We start from the raw sequence: 25,940 nt of genomic DNA, 5'->3' as shown, positions 1-25,940 counted from the left end.
AGGGGACAGGCTGCTGTGGGCAAGGCCACCATAAGAAAGACAACCCCGTCTGACTTTCACACGAACTCTGATGCCCCATATTTGACCATGTTCCCTGGATTGGGAGGCCTGGTGGCACACAGAGGAAGGATAGCAGGCTACCAAGAAGAGACTTGATACCCTATGAGCATATACAGGGGGAAGAGGTCCCCCTCAGTCACAGTCATAGGGGAGGGGAGTAAGGGGAAAATGGGAAGGAGGGAGGAATAGGAGGATACAAGGGATGGGATAACAATTGAGATGTAATATGAATAAATTAATAAAATATATTTTTTAAAAAAAGAAAGACAACCCCAGGTTGTGTAAGAAAGCTGATGAGTAACACAGGGGAAGCTAGCCAGGAAGCAACATTCTTCCATGATTACCCCTGTTCCTGCTTGAGAGCTTGCCCTGACATCCCTCAATGATGGACTATGATGGAGATGTGTGAACCAAGCTAACCTTTCCCTTCTCGAGTTGCTTTTGGTGATGGTGCTTTGTCACAGCAATAGGAAGTAAGCTAAGAAAAAAAAAAAAAAACAATTTATTTTACATCAAGTTTTCTGGTAGAAACACAGGCTCTTTTTTTTTTTTTTTTAGAAAGTGTTTCTTGCAAAGTTTGTATTTTTCACAAGTTTTAGTGCAGATTACAAGTTAAAACAATTTTGACCTTAAGAATTCAAGGCAACTTGTTTGGACTATCTTCTTCATTTGTATACACTCTGGATTTACTTAGTGTGCTAGTGTTAGATTTAAAAAATTAAAGAACATATCACTCCATTTCCTGTAAGTTTCCACTTCTTGACACTGTACAGTTCTTGGGCATAATTACTTTGGGTCTCTAGAGTAAGATCAGCAAGCAGCTAATGAAAGATTCCTGGTAGAAGCAGATAGAATGAGACAATGAGTACATAGCAGATCTGATGATCTCCGCAGGGAATATGGTGCTCTCTGCATTACATAAAACTCCACAGGAAAAGCACACTAATTTGAATGAATTGTGTGAAGAGTTCTTTTGAATTGGTGCGAAGTCTGAATTATAGATTATTGGGGAAGAACAGCCAATTCAGGTACATCTGCTGAAGAGGACTGCTAACAAACATTCATTTCAAAAAGCACATTTATTGTTGGGTTTTCATATGAGTTTTGATAGCGTGCTTGAAGGCTGTTAATTATCTGAAGTAGGTTAAACAGTTTCTTGAAATGCATTTATACTAATAAGTTGTTTAATATAGTGGGGCTTCTTATGGCATAATGGCGGCTAGGCTATAGTCTTGAGTGACTTAACGTTTTGCATTTTTAATTAGTCAAGGCTAAAATTTATAGCTTCAGTTGTTCCTTACTAGGACCTGACTCTTTTGTTCCAGGCCTTTCCGTTACGGGTTCTCCCTCTCTCATTTAATGTTTCTAAATATATTACATTAAAAAATATCAAATCACAGTGGAGAGGTTTTCAAGTTTGGGTGATGGATATTAGTAGCTCACGCTGCGTGTCGGGATTTCGCAGTCATGTATTTGTGATTCTAACTATACACCAGAAGGTCACTGAGAACACAGAATGTCAACCTAAGTCCAATGCTCTTCTCCAAAGGAGTTAATCATTTTTATGGAGATAAGAATATCACAAGACATAGCTAATACCTACCCATATCTGTGGTCCAGGTATGACTGTTTCCCACAGTGCCCATCAGCATCCCAGTCAGCTTTTATATGCCTTCCAGAAAGGGAGGGCCATGGTACTGTCAGAGATGCCCCACTCTACTGAGAGGATGGAGCAGAGACTGGTGCTGGGGCTCAGATATTCTGTAGTCTGTATTCATACCCCATCCTGACAACTTACTAGTTTTGCCTATTTTCTCATCTACAGCAGGACTATCAAGATTCACTTCTCTGTTGGCTGTAGGAGCCAAGATTAAAGAGCACACTAAAACCAATGCAACTATTAAGAAAGATTGAGGCGAAGGTGAAGCATTTTGTGTTGCCTAGAGATATAGCGAAGGAGAAAATCATGTCTGCCTGGCTAAGCCGTTGCTGTTAACTTCCTATCCCAAGCCGTGTCTGTCATAGTTAGCCTTTTTTTTCTTTTCCTGTCTTTTTGGTAGATTTGGTTAATTTCTGAAATGCTGTCACAGGTTCCATTGAGACCCGACTTTATTTTAATCTTGCAGCATGTAAAACCTTTAAAAAAAATCGCATGCAGTGTTCTAATCTACATTTTGTCTTTACCTAACATAATAAAAGAAGCCAGCATACTCTCTATTGGTGAATGAGGTTGGGACTTGCTGAATTCACACTGTTTTTTTTTGTTTTCTTGTTTTTTTATCTCTGACTGTTGTTTGGCTTGCCTGTACTCCCTCTACTGAGTTTGCTCCAAAATAAGCCTGAAGCACTTCATCTCCATATTCAGCCCTGGGCCACCGCTTCTCTTCACTTGGTGATCCTGCCCTGACATCTTACACCTTGGAACATTCAATAACTACGATAGGAGTGTATGTTTAAATGGTAGATTTTTTGTTTTGTTTTTGTTGTGTGTGTGTGTTGGGGAGGGGGAGAGAAGAGGAAGAGAGACAAAGAGAAAGAGAGAGAAAGAGAAAGAAAAGGAAAGAGAAAGAGAGAAGGAAAGAGAAAGAAAAAGAAAGAGAAAGAGGTTTTCTCTAGTGCAAGTGCAAGAAGAAGGACAAGTATCATCTAGGAGATCTCCAGAAGGAAGCCTCCAAGCAGGGATACAGAAATCATACAAGGTAGGGGAAACACCTGCATAAAGACCAAGAGGGACTTAGGATGGCATTTGTAGTTTTTCTTTTCATCTCTGGAGACATACGTACATTACAATGCCTGAGCAGAAAATGCATTAGGAAAAACATTACTTGCATTTATAATAAAAGCAGCGTACAGCCCTCGGCTGGAAGATCATGAGGTTTCCTGTCATTAAACAAGTTTTAGTCATTACCTGGTACTCTGCACAGCAATGAACATTAAAAGCCCATGGGAAGAAGATGCATAGCAAGAAAAGTACTCTAAATTCCATTCAAATATCCAATTAATGCTTAGAATGCTAATTTTATCTGAAATTCAGGTGACTTAAGAGAACTAGAAGGCAATGCTCATATCAACAGTTTGGCTGGGCATCTAGCCAGGCATCCACATACAACTAGACAGGCATTACAGCTGCTGGAGGGGAGATCCAACATTGGCAGAACAAAGCGGTCCACAGGAAGCCTCTGCAGACCTCAGGAGCAGACGTCCCCTCTTTGTCTGCGGGCTCTCTCTCTTCTACTCCCTGGCTCCCTTTATCTCCAATTCTTTCAAAGGCATGAATCACCAGGCCAGAAGGACTAGGTTCATTAAGGTAATTGGTGGGGGGAATATATGCATATAAAAAATATGCAAAGTGATAACCAAAGCTGAATTTGTTGTGGAAGAGTTGAAAGTCAAAAAATTCAACATAAAGAGGCAAAAATTGAATGAGAAAGGCATGGATCCATGATCTGCATCAATAAACAGAGAGCCCATGGTGAGGATCAGGCAGCCCAGTCAGTGGGCAGGGCAGCAGTGTGACTTGATGTCAGTGGTGAAGTCCTGAGGAAATCAGACCACACATCTGCAAAAGGCATCGGTTTATCCTGAGTTCACAGACAGATAAGCCTGATCCAGATTATCTCCCATCACAATTGAGTACCTCAGGGAATGGAGAGGAAGATGGAAGGGTCACTGATCTTGACATCTTGCTCAAGATTTAATTGAATCCTCATCTGCTATCTGCCAACTAAGCATCGAATTCCAAGCATTAGAAATAATGGTGCTCCCTGCATACAGTGTTGCATAAAGACAGCCAAGCATAGTACACAAGTGTGCATGGTCCAGGGCTAGAATGCTGATGTTTCTGTTCTCACTAGGCTTGGGCCTTCATCTTTTTCAACAGAACAGAATAAAAGAGGGAATAATGTTGTACATTGTTATAAAGATTAAGGTAAAAAAAAAAAAAGCATAAAAAGCTCTCCAAACAATGTTAAATAACAGCCATTGGAAGGCTATTTTTTATCATCATGATGATTACTAATTCCACTTTTCCTTGGGCAAATAGCCTCATACACAAGGACTGATTCTATCAGCTTTGTCTGGTTTATAAGATGAATTCATCTATCGGTGGATACTATAAGCAGATTTTGCCTGGCTGTGTATTCCCCGAGTGCAATTTAGAGCCATCATCGACCTACTACTACAGCAAGACCAACAGTACTGCCAAAAATACAGGGTGATGAGACCTGGATCAAGAAAGATCACTGGAATGGAGAATTTCTAGAAGTGGACAACTCAGTATCTAGAAAAATGAAGATGCTATTCAATAGGGGATAATTATGTTTGGGACCATGATCCAAAGCATTAAGAGGTGAAAGTTTATTCTGCATCACACAGAATTTGAAGTACTGTCATTGTCATATCACAATCATAAGTCGAGGATGATGTCATCTCTTTACATTGACTTCATATGTCTCATAGTTGAAAGCAGTATGGATTTTGTAGCCATTGGAGCATGTGTATAAAATGCTAATATACATACATATACATGTATGTAGTAATTACATATGCACATAATGTTTCCTAGTCTGGTTTACAGATTTTGTTATACTCCTATTTAGATACTTAAAAATTAATTCCATTAATTTCTGATGAGCTCAGAAGTGCTAAGAAGAGGATGGATGTAGATAATTTTATGTAGAACACACAGAACTGATTTCTACATATGGAAATTCATATAAGTTTGTTTTTGCCACATGGTTTTTGATAATCTGCCATAAAACTTTTGTTTTATTCTAAGAGAAAAGACATAGCTAATACTATAAATTCACTTAGATATCTCTGCCTTACATATTTTGGTAGCAAATTAAATTTATCACTTCATTATCCCTTCCTGGCAGTTGGAACTTGTAGACTTTAATGGAAGGTGCTGGAGTCGTTAATAGAATCTTCTCGTCACAGTTGAAGGAAATGTAGAAGTGAAACTCAAAAAGATTTGATGGAATTTATGCTAAAAGACAATGCCACCTAAGAGCACAAACCGAGACTGAAGCCTGTGTGTTATCAAGGGATAGAATTAATTATCCAGCAGACATGTAACTCTTACTGAACTATAAATACAAATGCGACAGTCTTCACAAATGATTACTTAGCCAGGGCTGTCGCTTATGGAATGGAATTAATGAGGACATTTACATAAATCCTATATTGTTTTCACCCCTCAGGACTGAGTTGATGTGCCTCTTCCTAAACTCTCCTAGTCCCCCAGGTAGATATGGAAACATGGGTTTTGTTTTCTTAACTCACACAGCATAATAACATTAGTGTTGTAAGGAGGTGAGCTCAAAGGGTTAAAGGGAAAAACATAATTAGGTTTGCATTTTGATTTGACTATGTGCATAGTCAAACCTGCTTAACCTCACTTTTCACCTTTGTGAAATGGGAATGTAGCAATAACTACATTTTATCTGTATTTACATACACCTATGCATTTAAAAAACAATTCAGGAAAACATTGAGAGGATTTTTACTCAATTAATGTATGTTTTGCAACTGACCATTTTGCATCATTGTAGGACTTCTCTGAGTTCATTGCCCAGTCTTAATTATCTTCTGCACATAACAAATACTTAGTAACTCTTGGATGAACAGACATCTATTTAAATCATTAAAATATAAACTCAAGGTTTCTGTTCAAGGCAGAGGTAATATAAAAATCTAATTAGTGCCAAAAATCAGATCTGTCACAAAACCCCTGTGAGTCCAGAAAGGATGTGTGATACTTGTTTGTCGTCATCATTTTCTTGGAGATAGATCTTAGATAGTAAAAAGTGCAAAGGCAGAAACTTCAATATAAAAATATCCAAATCAAAATATAGTTTTGACTCTGCACAAATTTGCTACATTGTGCAAAATATGCACAAAACATACCCAGAGTGAATGGAAATTCAACCCCTAATGTTTTGCTTTCAGTTCTATAAGTGTTATGATCTTATTATGGGTTATTAAGAATGCTACTTCAAAAGGAAATATCGATGAATAATATTAAGGCATTGAAATGTGCAGACACATCTCCCCGTGGTTTTGTTTGTGTAAGAGTGGGACAGAAGGGCCAAAGAGCCCAGCCCTGCATGTAACACACTATCAGCAATCAATTTGAGGTTGTGTTCTGGAAGTTTTGGCCTCAGGCAAGGCCAGCTTTTGTTAACAGAAGCTGCAGGCACTGGCTGATCCTACAAAGCCAAGCTAGTTGAAGGTCTACCAAAGGACCTAATCAAATTCTCCTTCTTTAAGCAACAGCTTCTCATCTGAATCTGGATGCCTCTTCCACTGCCCACACCCTCCTCCAGGGGCCAGATGTGTCCCTGTTTGGTTTCTAAGCCTGGCTGGCCTCCCTGATGTAAAAGGCCTCTAGTATTTCTCTCCACACCCAGTTGCTGGCAAAGGGGCACAGGGAAATGCATTTGTTTATGCCCCCAGCCATCCATTTTCTTGGCACTGGTTTCCAGCTAAGATTTTTCTCAGGGCACCAGTCACTCTTTTCCAGTGGTTAACTTCACAAGGGTTTTAGTTTCCAAAGGCTAACTGATTAAAACTCATTTGGACATACAGAATATATTCTTAGTAGTTCTTAAAATACATGTCTTATTTTGCCTATAAGTCTTACAAAACAGTCACCCTCTGCCTTCAGAGGAAGTTGTTCTGCTTTTCTTTTAAAAATTACCTTATTGTATTTATACATGCCTTTGTATATGTGAAATGTGCAGAATCCCACATATACAATTAGATGAACTTACACAAATATGTGTAGCTAGCTGACTCTCACCACCAAAAGAATAAAAATATCATTCTAAAGCACCCCTTCGTGCCTCTTTCTAGTCATTCTCCTGTCCTCGTTATGATTTCAAATAGCATAGACTTTCTATTTGAAATGAAATTGCTTATTATATTCTTTTATTTCTAGCTTCTTTATTTTAATGGTCTCATATTTTTCTTGTTTGTTTTCTCTGTCTTTATTATTGCTACATGTACACATACATAGGGGTATATAAATATAACCTTCTGAGTCCATTAGTATTGCTCATGTTGTATGCTTTTAGGGGTGACCACTTGGTATTGGGTAACTGATTAGGTGGCTCATCTTTGGAGGATTCTGGAATTCTTTCTGTCTGAACAATCATTAATTTCCTGTCAATCTTTATCTAGGAGTGGGTTCTTTTGGTATTTCCTCCATCCATGTTGGAATGTCAACTGATGCTGTCATTATTCAAGTCTTGTTTAGGTAGCCATATTGCTGAGATTTCATGATTATACCTTCTATGTCATATATGAAATATACAGTCTCTCAGAAGATGGCTTAGTCCTCTATATTAAAACTTTGAATATTTACTTTTATTTTTTCTTGAAAAAATAAAAACCTAGAAGTATAGAGTACAGTATTGGGTATAATAAAAAACTAGTCAAAAGAATGTTTAATGTGTCCTTCTATGCATTATTTAATAAATTATTATGTTTTTCATCACTCTAAGTTCTTGCCAGCATTGAACATTGTTAATTTAAATATTTCTAGTAAATGTTTCTAATAAATATGAAATTATGATCTCTACAGAATGTCCTAATACCATTTAAGCATTTTTACCTAAGCTTTGGTAATCAGAGATGTCAGTTTCTACATGATTATGTCATTTACTCAAGAGTTTAGTCACAGGGTAGGCTACTAGAACTATGGGAGTGTGTGAGACTCTAAGATGTGGGTGAGAAAAGGTGTATCCCCATAAACATTCCTTTGTCATGCATCTGCTTAGCTTCCTTTGGATTTTCAGCAGTGAGGGTAGGGGGAGGACCAAGTGCCAACAACATAATATTACAATGAGACATTTCAGAATCTTTATGAATCAACTAAACAGAGATTTACCATGATTTTGGTGCCAAAGGGAAAATGAATGCAACAGAGCAGTCGCGTAGGGCAGCTCTGGCCATCCGCACCTTCTGCTCTGCGATGTCTTATCCAGGCTGGGAGTCCTACCGAAATCAGTGAATGTATTCCTTTCAGCCTAAGAAATCCATTCACGCCACTTATTAGAATTAAATGATTCTGTTATTAATTGACTCCAAGGTGAAGAAACATTATATTCCATATGATTTAGGCTAATGTAAAAATCGTTAAACACAGTCCAAATCAGTGGAACTGTTCGTTCATGTTGCATCTTACAACAGCTGAATATTCTATATGCCATTTCACAGAAATATGATTTGATTTGAGAACATCTGCAGCAGTCTGGAACACATTTTCCCCTGTACTTGACTTTTAGCTCATTATAGCTCTCAGATGTTCTCACAGCAATCCTGTGACATATTGGAGTGTTACTGAACAAACATCACTGAAGCCTGTGTCTTGAGTAGTGTCAATCTCAGTTGAAAATGTTTCAGCTTTCTTAGCATCAACACTAGAAGAATTTAATTAACCACTGAAACTTTCAGAATGATGGCTAATGCATGGAAGAAATGAGAAATCAGAGAAGTGTGGGGGTTGGAAGCCGAGAGCACATAAGCTTAACCTCCCACAAGCTGATGCCTGCCACCTTCAGCTGTGCCTCTGTAGTTCAGGAGAAGTCTTGCTGCAGCTCTGTGCAGCCTCCCGCAGTCGGCCATGAACCCTCTGGCTGGTCACAATGACCCCTGGGAGGTGGAGAAGGTGGAGGTGGCAACTACTGCTGTCACATGCCCCTGGTCCCCACACAAGGTCAGCGTCCAGCCTTTAATAAGCTCTCATCCAGCTGTTCTGGTGTTTTCAGTAGGTGGGGCTGGGAGACCAAGGTCAGAAAAGAGCTGTCATCAGTGACATGGTTTTTGCTCACTGCTGATATTACATTAAGGAAGCAGCTGGTGAGATAATGTATGCCAGAGTGCTTTGGAATTTATGAAATGCTTTTGCAATTGTCAGGGATAATTGCTACTATTGTTTTATTCCTAGGATGTAAAAAGAGCATTGACCTGGGCTACTAAACAGCAAGGTCTGTCAGAAAGCCAAAGAGATGGGAGTGTAGGGTCCAAAAAGAGGTGTATTGATCAGAGAATAGATTTGAAAGCTAACAACATGAAGGGTAAAGTTGGCTTCATGGGTCAGATGAACACATGTAGCCAGAGACAAGATATGGGGACATTGGTATTTATGAGGCAAGGGGGGAAAGGGCTTGGCTAATGATGACATAGGAATGCCTTAAATGATTAACTTGAGGCATTTTTCTCTAAGCTGTTTGTCATACTCATGCCTTGAGTTCAAGAACTGAAAAAGCTGAGCCAGAGGGCTTGTCATAAGTTTGAGATCAGCTTATGCTACAAAGATAGTCAAACAAAAGCAGGAAGTTTTCTGTGCACATACAAATATTGTTTATCTCATGGCTATGATTTATGTCTTAGACCGGGGCATCCACTCCACTTTTATTATACTTCTCAGGTTATGCTGGGAAGTATTTTCCAAGTCCCCTTTACTTCTGCTTGTTTACACATATTGACCATTGTGTAACGAAATACACAATTAGTAATAAACTTTGATCTCATGTCCACACTCATGTTTGATACTTTCAAAGATATAGGATGGTATTAATCATCCTTGAATATATGACGTGCTGATAGTATTATGAAGGACTCAAGAAGAAAAAGTGGTTAAATACCAAAAGAAACCTCAAGGACGCAGGAGCAGTCAGCTGGTCAGCTTTTATTTATAGCATACAGTGCCCATATACTACAATATGTACCACAGAGTCTACTGAACTGTTGTCTACTAAATAACCGACAACTTTATAAAGTACAACTTGAGCAGCTTGGGGAGTGGACTGGCTAGAAATCTAGTTTTGGTCGGCTGAAGTTAGAAAAAGAAGTGAGGAGTGAGAGGCAGTGAACAGAGCCTGTGCACGCCAGAGCCTGACCTCAGAGGGGCAGAGAATTTTGACCCTCTTCATTCTGTCAGACATCCTGTTAGTATAGGTAGATATACCGTTTTTCTGAGTATTTCTGGATCCAGAAATAGGAGGTTGAGTTTAGAAATTCTGCTGTTGTGTCATCTCAGCATGCTGGTCGCTAACATCCTGAATCCTTCATGTTCCTGCAGCACCAAGTGCTTCAGTTGCTGTTCCTCATTAGAACAGGACAGCTCCCAGGACAGTTTCAAAGAAACATTCCACTCCCACTTGGTCCAGCATTTCAGACTGTCCCACACAGGCCTTCTATTAAGCCTGGAATTTCTCAACATTTAGAAACTGGACCACAAATGCTATCCCTGGCTTGTTTAATCATTCCTCCAATTTTATTTGGACCCCTACAAAGGCATAATTTTCCCTAAATGAGCTGAAAGAAACCTTAAGAGAATGATGCCTCATTTCCCCTAAGGGGGGGTTGGGTAGTTTTTTGTTTGCTCTTTTGGGCTAAAGACGATTATTTTCAGTGGGAGTTGGTTATAAGTTAGTATTGTTCTTATTCAGAGAGAAAACGAGGTAGGGCTCAGAGATGTTTCTCTTTTCCTTTATCTTTCTTTCGTATGTATGGAGATAGGGGTTGAAAAGAAAGAAGGGGAGTATAGAAATATATAGGGATGATAGGACAAAAAGTACATTATTGAATCTACTCCTCAACTAAAGGCCTCAATTGTTAAAAATAAGGTTATTTTTAATTCATTGGTATAGATTTTTGTATATTGATACAAAATGGGTTTAATTTTGGCACATTGGTATCAAATCCAAATGTAAAATTATTCTTCACACACATTATATATATTTCTATTCTAATATGAGGTATTGTACCCATACAACTCAATTATAATATAAGGTTTACTTCCAATACTTTGAAAGTCCTGTTGCAGGATGCTTAGGATAATTAAGCAATTCAAGCTAATTGTTAGTTAATTAAATCATGGTCATGTCAAATACTAGTCTATTTTTATCACAAGATTATATATCCTATGTTTAACAGATAGATATGGTTTTATAAATATAGAAGGAAAAATACTTAGATAAGGTCTTCAAAAGCCCCAAAGATCTACAGAATATGGCATTTAAGGATATTTATATTGTTTTAAAGATTCTTTGACAACAAAACAGGTTAACTCCTGGCAATACTCAGCCTACTTCAAAGAGGATGATGAGCATCAAAGAACCTCCTTATAGAGATGTTTTCAAATGCAGCTAACCAGCCACTGGGTAAAATATTCTCATTTCTGCCACAGACATAATTCTCCCTAAAAATGGGCAAGCTTGGATGCAGGCAGAGTTGACGTCCAGACTCTGCCAAGACAGGCTAAGCAAGTCCTCAATAGTTCCTGCCTCACAAATATGTCTGTCAGATATATTGGGCCAGAAAGATGAAGGTGACGCTCTAATGTTATAGAGAGTTTTGGGTGACTGTTCAGGCAGCAAACTGTCTCTGACATTTTTTTTTCACTTTGGAAGCTGCTAACCTGCACTTTCAATTCACTCAGGTAATTAATTTTATTGCTTCTAAAGTCTCTAATGGGGTTGAAGACAAAGTAGTTTAGTCTTACAATTAAGATTAGTTGTTTATGGGGTAAGATTTTTTAGGTCTAGACAGATGTCTTAAGTAGATAGATGAGATATGATAGACACTAATTTTCATTCAGAATTTTAGATGCACCAAGATAGGAAAGATGTTTTCTTCAATGTTGACAAATACAAATAGATAAAAAACTATGAATGTAACATTTATGCAATTCCTGATTGTTTCATGGTTCTCCTTACTGTATGTAGTGTATTTTATTTATGTGTCATAATATAAATGTATATGTAAAAAAGAAAAAGAATAATAAGACAGTGGGAAAAAGAATGCTGTCAGTATCAGTTTTTCACAAATTGAAACATTCCTTCCAGGAGGGTGGAGGACATCAGCTGTGCGAGTTGAGTGACATTCGCACTGCCTTGTCTTCTGTGCCATTATCGGATGTATCCCCTCAAATTATCAGCCAATGGAAATCCTCCATAAGTTATTTTTTGTCAGGGACTTGACTGATCATAATACCAAGACCCTCGTCCAAGGATTGGCCATTACTCTTATCTACCACAATTGCCAAAAGGTAGACACAGGGGCATCCGAGGCTTATTGCAAAAATCAGCAACAATGACAGAATACTGTAGAATAGGAATAATTTTTATCTTTCTGAAATGATTGGATTCCTTTGGTTGATTTCCTTTGGACCCTCATTAAATATGAGGAAATACTTGGACAGTCAGGGTTTGAAAGATGCTCAGAATGAGAGTGAGGAAATCAACAGCTCTGCAGCTCAGTGAGACAGAAGAATCACCAACAGTCAAAGACCTGAGAGAAGGACATTATACTTTGAGAGACTATAAGCGAGGAAGACATGGATAGTGTTTTAAAGACTGGCTGTGGAAAATCTTCGAGGCATTGCCTCTTTGTTTGCTGGTGGAATTCCAGGGCAGTGTGGCTACAAGTTGTGAGGTCTGGGAGCAAAGCTAGGGAACTTCACAAACAGTGCCTGAAGCTGCAAATCAAAGGATTCTGAGCAGCATTAGCTACATTCTCAGAGTAGGCTGTAATACCACCACCTCAGACACAGTTCCATTAGCTTATCTATGACTACAAAGCATAGCACTATTGTAATAAAAACGTTTATTTCCAGGATTACATAACATGAAATTGTGTATTGGGGATTGCATGGCTAACTAGGTCAGTGTAGGTGAGAATTCAAAGTTATCAAGTTCTCCAAAAGACGTTAAGACTGTACATTTCACTTGGTTAAAATTTTATTTGGCCAAATGTGAGATGCCAATCATCCAATGACATTAAAGATAGCTTGACTTATCCTTTCTAAAATTCCTTAGAATTGAAAAAAACCTGTTTCATGGCATTTATGACATCTAATTTGTCTGTTCTCTTTGGGTAAGGGTCTCACAAGAGTTTAGGCTAGCCTTGAACTCAGGACAATCCTCCCACCTTACCTGCTCAGGTTTGTGATTTCAGAGACAAGCCACCCTTTGGAGATTAGCCATCGCATGTTTGAATGTCAAAATTACATGTAATTTTGTGGGGGTTTTTGTTGGATTTTGTATAGACTAAATAACAGTTTTATTTCCATTTCTAATAGAGTAAATTTAATTTTATTTTCAAATCATACGCAAAGCTAAAATAGATTAAAGCTTACTATAGTTGAAATTTCTGTTGAGTTTCACTTATCAAGAAAGCTTTCTTGACTTCTCTGATGACCTGAAAATTATTCTTCACCCTCATATTCCATTTATACATGTCAACAAATGAAATAGAGGAAAATCATGATTTTCTAAGGGAGAGCCTCCTGACTACAGCCTGGAATTTCAAATGTTCAGGATTACTTGATGGCTAGAATATGAACTCAAACTTTAATTTACCTGCTCATATTAATTGCATTACAAAACTTCCCAATCTCTATATAGCAAATAAGAAAGATCTTAATTTTTTTCTTGTACTTAAAAGTCACATCAGAATTAATGTAAATTGTGCTGAAGATGAAAAGTATCTTTTGCACAAGTTCTAAGTATATAATTAATATTAATAAGGTACCTTTTGATTAAAGTAGTTATATTAGATGAAGTATGAGAAATTACAGTTAACCACTTACTTTCATGGATGACAAAGGAAATAATTACACTGTGGTTGGTAATTAGGTATCAATTTTAGATGGTAGGGAGAAGTAAGGAATAAGGAATCGCATTTTCTTATATGTGTATTGGAGAAAGGAAAGGAGCTGTGGAGATTTAGAAAAATATGAAGGAGGCTGAAGCCCAAGACATCTTATTTCAGACATGTCATGATGGATGGCAGAAAGTGATTACAACCTTAAAACTGCATTGCTGCTGGAGGCTCTGGGCCAGCTGACTTAGTACTGTTCTATTTGCAGTTGAGCGTGGAAAGCTGTGTTCTGCAGCATCTCATCCTATGTCAGGTCCACACAAGCATCAACAACTGATCACACACTTCTGTATTTTCATTTTCTTTTATTGAGAAGCTTTTTTTTTTTTTTTTTTTTTTTTTTACAAAAAGAGTGTGATTCAAAGAAAAAATTTGCTAGCCTTCAGCCAGATCAAATAAAATTTATTAAGTGTATGTTATACTAGAAGGTTAGAAAAACATAAAAATAAGGTGGAAGTTCTGTTTGAAAATCTACACAAATGATGAAGTAAATTATTAATGCATCTCTCAAATATTTATATCTCTCTTAATGTTATCCATCTATTTTGGATAAAGGTATATCCAACATTACCCTGAAGTACATCAATCAATCAATCTATCATTCCATTATATGTTATAAAGTATACTGCTAACTACTGTATTAACTGCTTTCTTATGCTAGACTCTCAGGGTATATACTTTCTATTCTTCATGAAGTGCCCATGAAAGAGGTAACATTATCTTATTTTGGCTTTGTGTAAATGGGAGACGAAGGGATTCATGTCCCTGGTCTCGGCTCAGAGAGTAGTAAGGCACCAAATTCTAGCCTTGAATTCAAACTGCCAGCCTCCAAATGTCCTTGTTGTGTTGCTCTTTACACTTCTTATCGCTGACAACTGTATGGGGATGTCGAATACTGGTAAGATGAACAAAAAATCAGAATTTCAAATGAGGCTGTGGAATTTTACTTAACAATATTTTTCTTTTATGGAGAAATACTTGTCATTTATAAAATACCTACTGTTACAGGGCCTTGGACATTCTCGCACTCTGCCACAGATATTACTCCAACCATAGGATGCTGTTATATTGGTTGATGAAAGTCTCTAATATCTGTGCAGTACAATCTGATCTGATCTGGTAATGCTGGAGTTTGGTGGACTTTCTTTCTGGGCTTGGTGCTTATTTCTTCCTCCCTCTCCCCTTCCCCCTCCCCCTCCTCCTCTTCTTCTTCTTCTTAAATTTCCTTATGCCATGACTCAACTCAAACAGAAAACTACAATTTAATCTCATGCACTTTGTGCATAGCTAGACAGAAATCAGTCCCTTAATAATGCGTTTATTTCAATTATCGCCTAAGTAAAAGACAGAAATATATTGTCATCTGGAACATTCTAACAATGTCTGGAACATTCTAACCAACTGGCAGTTCAAGGAAAACGAACCTTGGACCCAGAACTACAATTGGACAAGGACCTCAAAACTTTAAAGTGAGTGAACGTAAGAAGATTAGCTTTCATCACCCCAGCTTGGCGCTGTTCCCCCCCCCCCTTTTTTTTGGTGAGGTATGGAAATGTTATTAGAGAAAGAAAAAAAAAAGGTTAAGTTTTATTTACAAAGCTATCCCACTAACAAATTCTTCATGGCAGATTCTTCATTTTTTAAAAGAGTCTTTATGAAATCCTGCTTGAACAGGTTGTACTGCTCCCAATGAATTCAGCATGCACTGAAAAGTATGGTATATATATTTTTTTATTTTCTGAGTAAAATTTCTTATGAGAATCAAGTGTTCAGACTATCCTACTCATTCCATGATGTGAGTTTTCATTTTGTAAACTATCTCTTGATGAGCAAACTTTGATCTGTAAGGAAACTTAGCATCAGTATCAGTGTTTTCCTTGTACAGTTAGTGAATTTATCATATGGTTCAATAATTCTTAAGACCAGCACATGATACACGATGATCTCTCTCTCCTCACCCCCTACTCTCTCATTTAAAAAAATAAAAATGGCTTGGCAGTATTCTTGCACACACCCAGGTTCAGTTTCTTGTACCCACATGGTAACTGTAGTTTCAGGGAATCTGGCTCTCTCTTCTGGCCTCCATGGGCAATGCATACATGTGATAGATACACACACACACACACACACACACACACACACACACACACACAGGCATGTAAAACGTGCAGACACCAAAATAAAATGAACCAATTACAAACTTAAGCATTTGTATTCCAGAGGGACGGGATATATCTTGTTTTCAGCTAATTTTTATAGTGGACCTAAATTTGCTGTAAAAATTTGAATTTTGTCGGTAACCTGCTGTCCTTCCTCTGAGTGCCACCAGGTCTCCCCCTCCAGGGGACATGGTCAAATGTGAGGCACCAGAGTATATGAGAAAGTCATATCCCACTCTCCACTCAAGTGTGGAGACTGTTCTGACCATTGGCTAGATCTGGGTAGGGGTTTAAAGTTTACTGCCTGTATTGTCCTTGGCTGGTGCCTTAGTTTGAGCGGGACCCCTGGGCCCAAATCTGCCTATCATAATGTTCTACTTGTAGGTTACTGAGAAGAGACTTGATACACTATGAGCAGATACAGGGGGAGGTAATCCCCCTCAGGAACAGTCATAGGGGAGGGGAATAAGGGGAAAAGGGGAGGGAGGAAAGAATGGGAGGACACAAGGAATGGGATAACCATTGAGATGTAATAAGAATAAATTAATAATAAAAAATTTTTAAAAATTTGAATTTTGTTAGACCTTTACTTTTGTATATGACATATGTTTAAATCTGTGTATGTGAGGCCTGAATTTCATTTAAAGCATTCTTGGTTACATTGTACTTTCTCTGCTGTATTGTTCATGAACTTTTGTTGAATATCAACTCAGTGTGTGTTGTTAGGTCTATTTTTGGTCTTTCTATTGGCCCCATTGATCTATTTGTCTATCCCACCACCAAAGCACCCTTGCTTTACTGCACTTTTATAGAAGACCATGAAGATAGATCATGAAAGTCTAACTTAGTTCTATTTTATGAATTATTTTTGGCTATTCTGCTCTCTCAAATCCAATGTACATTTTGAAATCAACTTGTCAACTTTAAAAGCATATGTTATAATTTTGAGTGGGATCATAATGTTCAGACAGATCAAATTGAAAACAACTGTCATATTTTTTCCACATTTCAGCAGTTATTTAAGACTTATTTTTCCTTCATCAGACCATTGTCATATTCAACAGGCATGTTTTAATTTGCTCTAAAGTAGTTTGTAGTTCTTGCTGTTCTTGTGTCATTTTAAATTCGATTTCTACTGGGTTTTATTCCAGTTATTCATGCGAGACTATAACTGAGTTCTGTTTTGTGTCATGAAACTTTGCCAAATTCACTTATTAGTTTAATCATATTTCTATAGTATATTTGGTATTTTATGGGAACAGTCTTACTATAAAAACCAGAACTATTTCAGTAAGTTCTTTAAAGTTAGACACTACTACTTTCTTCTATTTTTCTCTTTAAGTCCTTATTGCACCTCTACTACCATAAAATAGAGTAACAAGAATTCCTGTTCAGCTGTTGATCTTAAAAGAAACAATTTATTCTTCAAATGTTAAGTACTATGCTAGCTTCAGAATCTCATTGCTCAGGGTTCTCACTATGAATGGATGCTGAATTTTGTCAAATATTTTTTGGGGAAGCCAATGAGACATCAATTTCATTTTGAAATAATAAAAATAATGACAGATTAAGCAGATACTTCGTTGACAACAAGGTATGTCGATGGCAATGGCATTAAGAGTGTAACAGCACTAGCTACTTGGTAATAAAAAAATATAATATTAATTAATACATTAAAAGATCTCAAATAAATGGACTTAGAATGCTCAATGTTGTATTGAGTGCAAAACTAAATATACATACCACAGTGGCAAGGGTATAAAACATTTCAACTACTTTGAAAATATTCTTGAAGGTTTCCTGTAAAACTTAAATAGCCACTTTTTGACCAAGAGACTGAATTTCTACATATTATCCAAGATGTTTCTTAAGCACAAAACAAGTTATACAAGAGTGCATTGCAAATACCAAGAAAAACATTAAACCACTATTTTGAATGAACAAATTATAGCATATTTATAAGTAAGACTGTTATTACCAATAATAAACTAATAGTATGCACAAAACACCTCAGTGAGTAAGAGTGCCATACACAGACCTTCCCACACACAGTCTGTGGATTTCTATTTAAAATGTAAAAGAACATAAACAAACTAATCTTGGTTCATAGAAACAAGATGGTGTTTGTTTCTGGTGATGGATAGTAAGGCATGATGGCTGGGGAGGCACACAGGAACAGTCCCAAGTGTCGCTATACTGTACATTTTAGTCACATCAAGGTCATGGTAAATGTATCTATTCATTTGTCGAATATTCCATTTAAGATTTATGTATATTTTCTATATGCAAATTTTATATAGATGTGGGAAAATAGAAATAAAAGAAAACAAAAAAACATAAATAAAGCTAATATTTTTTCTTTTATCGCTAAGAACTAAATATAAGGGTTTGTGGTCACTAGACAAGTACTTTACTACTGAGCGACTGCAAATAAAATACAACTTTAAACCTGTAACTAGGAAACAGTATGGTTTCCTGGAGATTACTTATCATTCACATATATATGCATATGTATATACGTGTGTATGTGTATGTATGTAGGTATACATATACACACATATTTAATTTATTTAAGACCATGCACACCTTATTTGCAAGGATGTGTATATATATATATATATATATATATATATATATATATATATGTATGTATGTATAAACATTTGTCTCTTTGAAAACTGACAGTTCTGAGTATTCAGTCATCTCCATATAAAATTACTATACCTTACGATGGTCTGACACTGTGTTACTTTTGTTTTTAAAACAACAGAGGGATGCAGGCGTCCATGTGCATACATCTTTGGTTTCTACCTTCAAACAACGCCTTGTCCTCAGAGCTGCTCTACAGGTTCCAGGGATAGCATTTCTGACCTCATCCTAATGAGAGCTCCTTAGTGAGCACAGATTAGGTTCACTTATTAATGTCGCTGATATGTATTTGATCATGCTTTAATACCTGCTGAAAGTAATTTGGCACGTTTACTCTTTCCTCACAAACGCCTGCTATTCCTGAAAAAGCCAAGCTGGAATTTTAATTACAAATTTGCTTTCTCTTTTCTTCTAAATAAGAATGCCACAGATAGTTTGTGCAGTTTAATTTTATAAACACATAGCATTGGAAACCCATGAATAAAGCAGGCCTGGTATACAGTCTCAAAATGCTTATAATGAGTTTAAGCAATGGACAGGCAGACACAGGCAGTAGAAGAATTGCTAAGCCTGCTAATTGTGTGAGCAAAGGTGTCTAGAAGGGGAGAGGGAGTGATTGGAATTTCCCAATGAGAAAGGAAGGACCTTAGGTGACTTCAGAAAGGAAATGAAACTCAAGATACATATTAAAAATAAGTGAGTGATCATTATTTTCACCATTGAATAAAAATGGTCCCCATAGGCTCATAGGGAATAGCACCATTAGGGAGTGTGGCCTTGTTGGAGGAAACATGTCACTGGGGGTGGGCTTTGAAGTTGTAAATGCTTAAGCCAGGCCACGAGACTCTCTTTCTGCTGCTTGCCAGGCCAGATGTAGAGCTAGCGGTTCCCTCTCCAGCACCATGTCTACCTATACCCTGCCATGCTTCTCACCATGACGATGATGGACTAAACCTCTGAAAGTGTAGGTCAGTGCCAATTAAATATTTTTCTTTGTAAGAGTTGCCATGGTCACGGTGTCTCTTCAAAGCAACAGAAACACTAACTAAAGCAACCACTCTGCTACTGTTCTACATGATGGACACTGTTGTAGACACTGGCACATAGATCTCAGCCCTCAAGAAGCTCATCATACTTTGGGCACATTTGTGAAAGCCAAGAAAGCATAAAAGTTGCTCACTTGCCTACTTCATGATTTCTTCTGGCTTTTTCCCACCTCATTTAGCTAAAGTGGACTCATAAAATGAAACGTTCAGGTTTGTCTTTGTTACTTGTTTTTAATCGCTGTGATTGAACTGCCCAGACAATAGAAACCTAAAGTAGAAAAGGCTTATTTTGGGTGGTGGTATCAGAAAGGTACACTCTGTTGTGGCAGGAAAGGCATGTTGGAAGATGCACAAGGCTGGTTGGTTGAACTCTATTCACACTCAGTGTCTTAGTCACTGTTCTCTTGCTTTGAAAAGGCACCGGGACCAAGGCAACTCTGTTTTTTAAAATTTTTTTATTAATTTATTCTTGTTACATCTCAATGGTTATCCCATCCCTTGTATCCTCCCACTCTTCCCTCCCTCCCATTTTCCCTTATTCCCCCTCCCCTATGACTGTTCCTGAAGGGGATTTCCTCCCCCTGTGTATGCTAAAAGAAAGCATGTGGGGCTGGAGAGATGGCTCAGCAGTTAAGAGCACTGACTGCTTTTCCAGAGGTCCTGAGTTCGATTCCCAGCAAGCACATGGTGGTTCACAACCATCTATAATGTGATCTAATGTGCACTGTATACATAGTAAATAAATAAATCTTTTTTTTTTTTTAAGAAAAATTCAGAGACTTAGGTCATAATCTGCATGAAGAGTATGGCCCATGTAAGACACTGGAGCATGCTGACCTGCAAGGCCAGTGGGAGAGACTGGCCCTGGGATTGGCTTTTGAAACCTCAAAGCCCACCGCCAGTAATATGCTTTTCCCAATAATGCCACACTGTACTCCATTAAGGCCACACCTCCTAATCCTTGTAAGCATTTCAAACAATTCTACTCCCTGGTGAGCAAGCATTCTAATATCTGAACTTACAAGGGCCATTCTCATTCAATGTCCCCACATTTAGGAAACAGAGTGCATATGAAATATAGCTATGCCATGACAAGGCCTGCCCCAGGAGCTCACTTGTTCCAGCGAGTCTCTACACCCTAAACGATCCCTAATCCTCTGCAACAGTGCCACCAGCTGATGAACAAGAGTTCAGACACAGGAGCTCATGGGGGTTGGGGTGTGGCAGGCATTTCACATTTAAACAACAAAATTAAAGGTTATTTCCTTCTCTATTCTTCATTTATAATGTAATAGATAGGATGATAGCCTGATGAAGCTGGTGACTATCAGTTGTACATTCTGGTCCCACATTTACCTAGTTGCTGAACCAACAGCCATTAAGCCTGCACTAGGATGTAAAGATGGATATGACAGGAGCCTGTCCAGCATAGTTAAAAGATGTAAAACTGCAGTCTTGTGATAACTGTTAGGACTTAGGTTCTGGGTGGGGTGGGGTGGGAGGAAAGAGTGGCTCTGGTGTGGAAGTCATAACATAATGTGAGAAGATAGTAATATTTGAGAAGTTTTCCCTGTTTGATTGGGATGCTGTTTGAAAGGCAGGGAACTGCATGTGACAATGCACAGAGCCCCAGCTATGCAGAAAGTTTGGTCTTTTACTGTTTCCCTTCCATGGCATATTGGGGCTTGCTCTCAGTAGTCTTCTTTCCTTCTGCAATAATGTACAGTAAGCACATTGATTTCTGTGCTGTTCTGATCACAAACTTTGACACTCACCTATTACACACACACACACACACACACACACACACACACTGAAGAGAAATAGACAGGAAGCCATCTGAAATGTGAATCCAGAGTCCTTAGATTCACTAGTTAGGATGTTACGCTAAAGGGGACATCTCCTGATGTTTAAGTTATAGCAGCTTGTACCAAAGAACCCAGGGTCTATTACTCGACCATCTTTTTGTTTCTTGTTTTATCTTTAAAAAATGATTCACCAATCTTTTTTTAAAAATAATTGATAATGCTGAAAATTATACTAATGATCTTGTAAAAGGCTGGGTTTACCAAAATGAAAGTCCAAATCTAGATCTAAACTATTAGGAAATCAATTTCCATTTATGTCACGGACGCAGATGTCCTCTTCCTGATCCATCATTCCTTTGAATATGGAAATGGAGAAATGAAGGTGAATACGCTTTAAAAGACAAATCATCATAGCACAGAGCAGCTACTTACATTTCAGCTCACATGACACACATCCAAGTTTATAGATGGTCATAAAATACCATGTCAGAAACAATTTCCCTGAGATATTTTTACGTTGAATGTGTGTAATGTCATCTATGATTTCTTAAGTTATGAACAACCTTAGGGTATTGCTGATCATTGATAAAGGCAAGAACACTCTCTGAATACTGAAGAATCAGTCTATGATAATATGATTAGTTACACTAATAATGCTGCTTAGGCTCTGTCTTCTAATTACAATATTATAAATATTAATGTCACAGCCTTTCTGTTTGATTGCCACTCATGGAGTCATTCATCATGATATTTTCCTGGAACCCACTTTGTAGGTTTTATCTCTTTCCCCTTTTCTCATTATTGAACTTGCAATCATACATATTATTCTTTAAGAAGTCTTTATTTTTGGCTAGCTGTTAGACTAAGGACAGCAATATTTTTCACAAAGACTGCCCAGTTATGCGTTGTATCCCTCAGTCTTGCCGAGCCTCTCACTATCATCCAAGGCGGCACACCCAGGGTTTTTGTTTTCCATTCTTTTTCATGTGACCTGTTTCAAGTTAAAACTCATGTGAATTATTAAATGCTTCCTTAAAGAATCTTTTCATACCTCCTCTCTCTCTCTTTTTTTAAAGTTAATTATTGATGTAGTGACAAGCTGAAAAGACTAAGAATTATAATTTTTTCCTCCCCTCGTTCAGGACTCAAGAAATCTCTTCTGACAATGGTTGTCTATTTAGAACAATACAAAGGAAGCACAAAGGCAAAATGCTGAACGTTGTTTTAGAAAAGAGTTGCTGAAATCACTGTATTATACAAAATGTAAATGTAGTATATATGTCTCAGAAAATAGCAGTTAGAGAGAAAGTAGGGCTGTAACCTTTGGAGCCCAGGTTTAACCACACGGCAGCGGCAGTTACAAAAGATACTGATTAGATTTTAATTTTAAAAATGGCATCATATTATTCAGCACCCCAGTGATTTGATTGTCTTGAAAATAGAAAGGTAATGTTATAATCTCCAGAGCTTGTTAAAGAAGAAAGAAATCTCTAGCTTCTCACGGCAAAGAATGCTAGTCATCAGAACAGTCAGCAAGAACTCAGAGGCACTTCACACTGCAAACTCCACTCTTTTTCTTTTGCACGACCTTGTATTTTATCAGAAGGTAACCAGGAGCCCTATCGTATGGCCATAATCAAGACTGCCTCAGAATGATTCTACTGTAAAAAAAATTTCAACATCATACAGGCCCTGCCTTTGGCATCTAGCAGAAGTGTAGAAAAGCAAATGACCTGAAAGAGAAATGAACCCAAGCAGAGTTCTCCATGGTCAACACAGGAGAGAGCAGCACATACCTGTCCCATAAGCTCAGCAATACGTGGAACTGGTTTCCCTTTCTGATGACTCCTAATGGCTGGACTCTGCCCATCCCAGTCGACTAACTCTTCAATGCTCTTCAGATAAAGCAGGGCTTTGAGGCCAGTGCAGTAGTCTTCAATCACAGTGAAGTCCTGATTCTGAATAGCACTGCAGACCTAGGGAAGACAGAACGGCAGAAGAGCATCAGACCAAGAGCCATCTCTTCAGACAGACATGACATCCATTCATTTAACAAATGTTTATGTGCCAGATCTGTTGCAAGCAAAACACAGCACAAGCTGTTTGGGGATTGGAGTGGAAGGTAAATGGGAAGAATAAAAAAAGACTTGTCTTCCAGAGGAAGGACAGCAGGCTACCAAGAGGAGACTTGATACCCTATGAGCATATACAGGAGGAGGAGGTCCCCCTCAGTCACAGTCATAGGGGAGGGGAGTAAAGGGAAAATGGGAGGGAGGGAAGAATGGGAGGATACAAGGGATGGGATAACAATTGAGATGTAATATGAATAAATTAATAAAATATATTTTAAAAAGATTCGAAGGAACCTCTACAGGTAGTGAATGATTCTTTTAACTTGACATGTGGACATTCTCACAAGTGTGTATATACATTGCAAAGCATAAGAAACTACATATTGTAAATATGTGTAGGTGACAGCATGCCGGATATATCTCCCTACAGATGTTAATCACTGACTCCTATGGTTGAACTTTGACATAACATAGGCACTTCAGCTCTCTCATTTTCCCTCTCTTGACTCTACCATCAAAGAGTTGTTCTCAAGCCCAGAAGTGGTAAAACTGACTCTGCAGTGTTGGTGTCCAACCTTTTGACCTCAGGACAGATTTCATCTATGAGCCGGTACTTGAGCAATATACAATTGACTTACCAAGAAGGAAACAAAAACTAGAAACAAAAATGTTTTCCCAATGTTCACTGTTTGTGTTGGGCTTAATTCACAGCTATCTTTGGCTATGTGTAGGCTAGGTGCACTGCTGAGGGCTTTTTTTGTAAGATGTCTCTACTGCTTTAGAGGTCTTTTCCATTCTGCACCCAGGGAACCACCAACTATTCCTCAGTTTCTTGACTGTCACCATTTTTAGGGAGGTCCCAGTATCCCAGAGCAGGTCAGGCTTTCCTTTACATACAGTGGCCTTTGATTTATAATTAATGAGTGATTATATGCTTGGCGGCTCAGTCCTTAGTTTCACTGAGACTTAAAAAAGGAAAATTGTATTTATTTTGATCACTATATCATTTTCAGAAACCACCACAGAATTTGTCACTTATTCTGTACTCAATTGAGTGAGTGATTCTTAAGAATCCTTTTAACGGTCATTTTAGCATTAAAAAATACTGAATCAGAGAAATTATTATATTTCTAAGTAAAAACCTATTAAGAATTTTGTTATTGTGGTTAGAATTTTTAACAAATATTTTATTGTGATTTTATGCTTAGTTACTTATTATTTTGTGTTATCACAGTGGCATCACAATTTCCAGAGTTATTTCTTCAATTTGATACAACATACTGATTCCAGAGACACAGTTATTACAAATTCCAACAAACCCTTTTACCAGAAATCATCATTCCAAGTTCAGAATTTGCAATGTGGAAATCAATAACCATTATAACCTGTATCCAAATGCACCCAGTAAAGCAACCAGACAAACACAACTAAGAAAAGCCTAAATAACTTCTATTTCATTTTTTTCCAGATGTTGAAGTACTACGACAGCTGACCCATATGTATGGACGCAATGATCCATAGTGGTTCTAGTATATCACAGAAGGCATCCACATCTGCAGATGCTGATGTTGTAGATAGTTATTGAGTATAGTTTAAATCAACTTCAATGACTTACTATACCCAAGACAGTGTAAATACTATGAGAACTGTTCTTGGAGCCTTTTGATTTGGAGAAAAACATTCTATCCATGTCCTGGACTATTGTAACTGTCTCCTTTTTTTTTTTTTTTTTTTTTTTTTTTCAGTCTCTTATCAATTTAGGCAGTAGATGAAGGATCTATTTCATGAAGGGTGGGCTGTGGATATCGAGGTGCTGTTATTGCAGGCTGTTTAGGATAAATAAGTTGTACAAGTTAATTGTTAGTTGATCAAATCATGGTCATGTCAATCACTAGTCTACTTTTATCACAAGAATATACATCTTAGGTGCAGCAGATAGATATGGTTCTATAGAAAGATAAGGTAGGATAGTTAGATAAGGTCTTCAAAAACCTCAGAGACATGCAGAATATGGCATTTAAAAAATGTTTTTATTATTTTAATGATTCACTGACAATGAGACAGGTTAACTCCTGGCAACACCCAGCCTTCCTCAAAGAGGATGATGCGCATCAAAGAACCTCCTTATGGAGATGACTTCAAATGTGTCAAAAAGCCACTGGGAAAAATGTCCTCGTTTCTACCACAGACAGAATTCTGTCTAAAAACAGGCAAGCTTGGGTGCAGGTAGAGTCAACATCTGCCAAAACAGGGTAAGCAAGCCTTCAACAGTTCCTGCCTCACAAATATTTCTGTCAGATATATTGAGCCAGAAGGCTGAAGATGCTCCAACATTATAGATGGCAGATTTATTTTTTAACCGTATTTGTGCAGATAAGGAAACCAGATCTTAGGAAAGTCCCATTATAGACTGAAGGGCACTGTGGTGCAGAAGTCTGGGATCCAGGACTCCTGACCATATGGCACTCATTATTA

At 37.8% G+C, this 25,940-nt stretch overlaps 1 protein-coding gene across 1 annotated transcript in view; it reads right to left on the bottom strand.

Moving 5' to 3' along the window:
* Dpyd (dihydropyrimidine dehydrogenase) overlaps positions 1 to 25,940 on the bottom strand; it is an 877,326-nt gene that overhangs the window by 91,541 nt on the left and 759,845 nt on the right. The window contains 1 exon segment of the mRNA XM_051165995.1: positions 23,190 to 23,369. Coding sequence (XP_051021952.1) covers positions 23,190 to 23,369 — 180 coding nt within the window.

Source organism: Acomys russatus, chromosome 23 (assembly GCF_903995435.1).
Source record: "Acomys russatus chromosome 23, mAcoRus1.1, whole genome shotgun sequence".
NCBI lineage: Eukaryota > Metazoa > Chordata > Mammalia > Rodentia > Muridae > Acomys > Acomys russatus.
The sequence above is the reverse complement of the archived record's forward strand: the minus strand, read 5'-3'. Positions and strand labels throughout refer to the sequence as shown.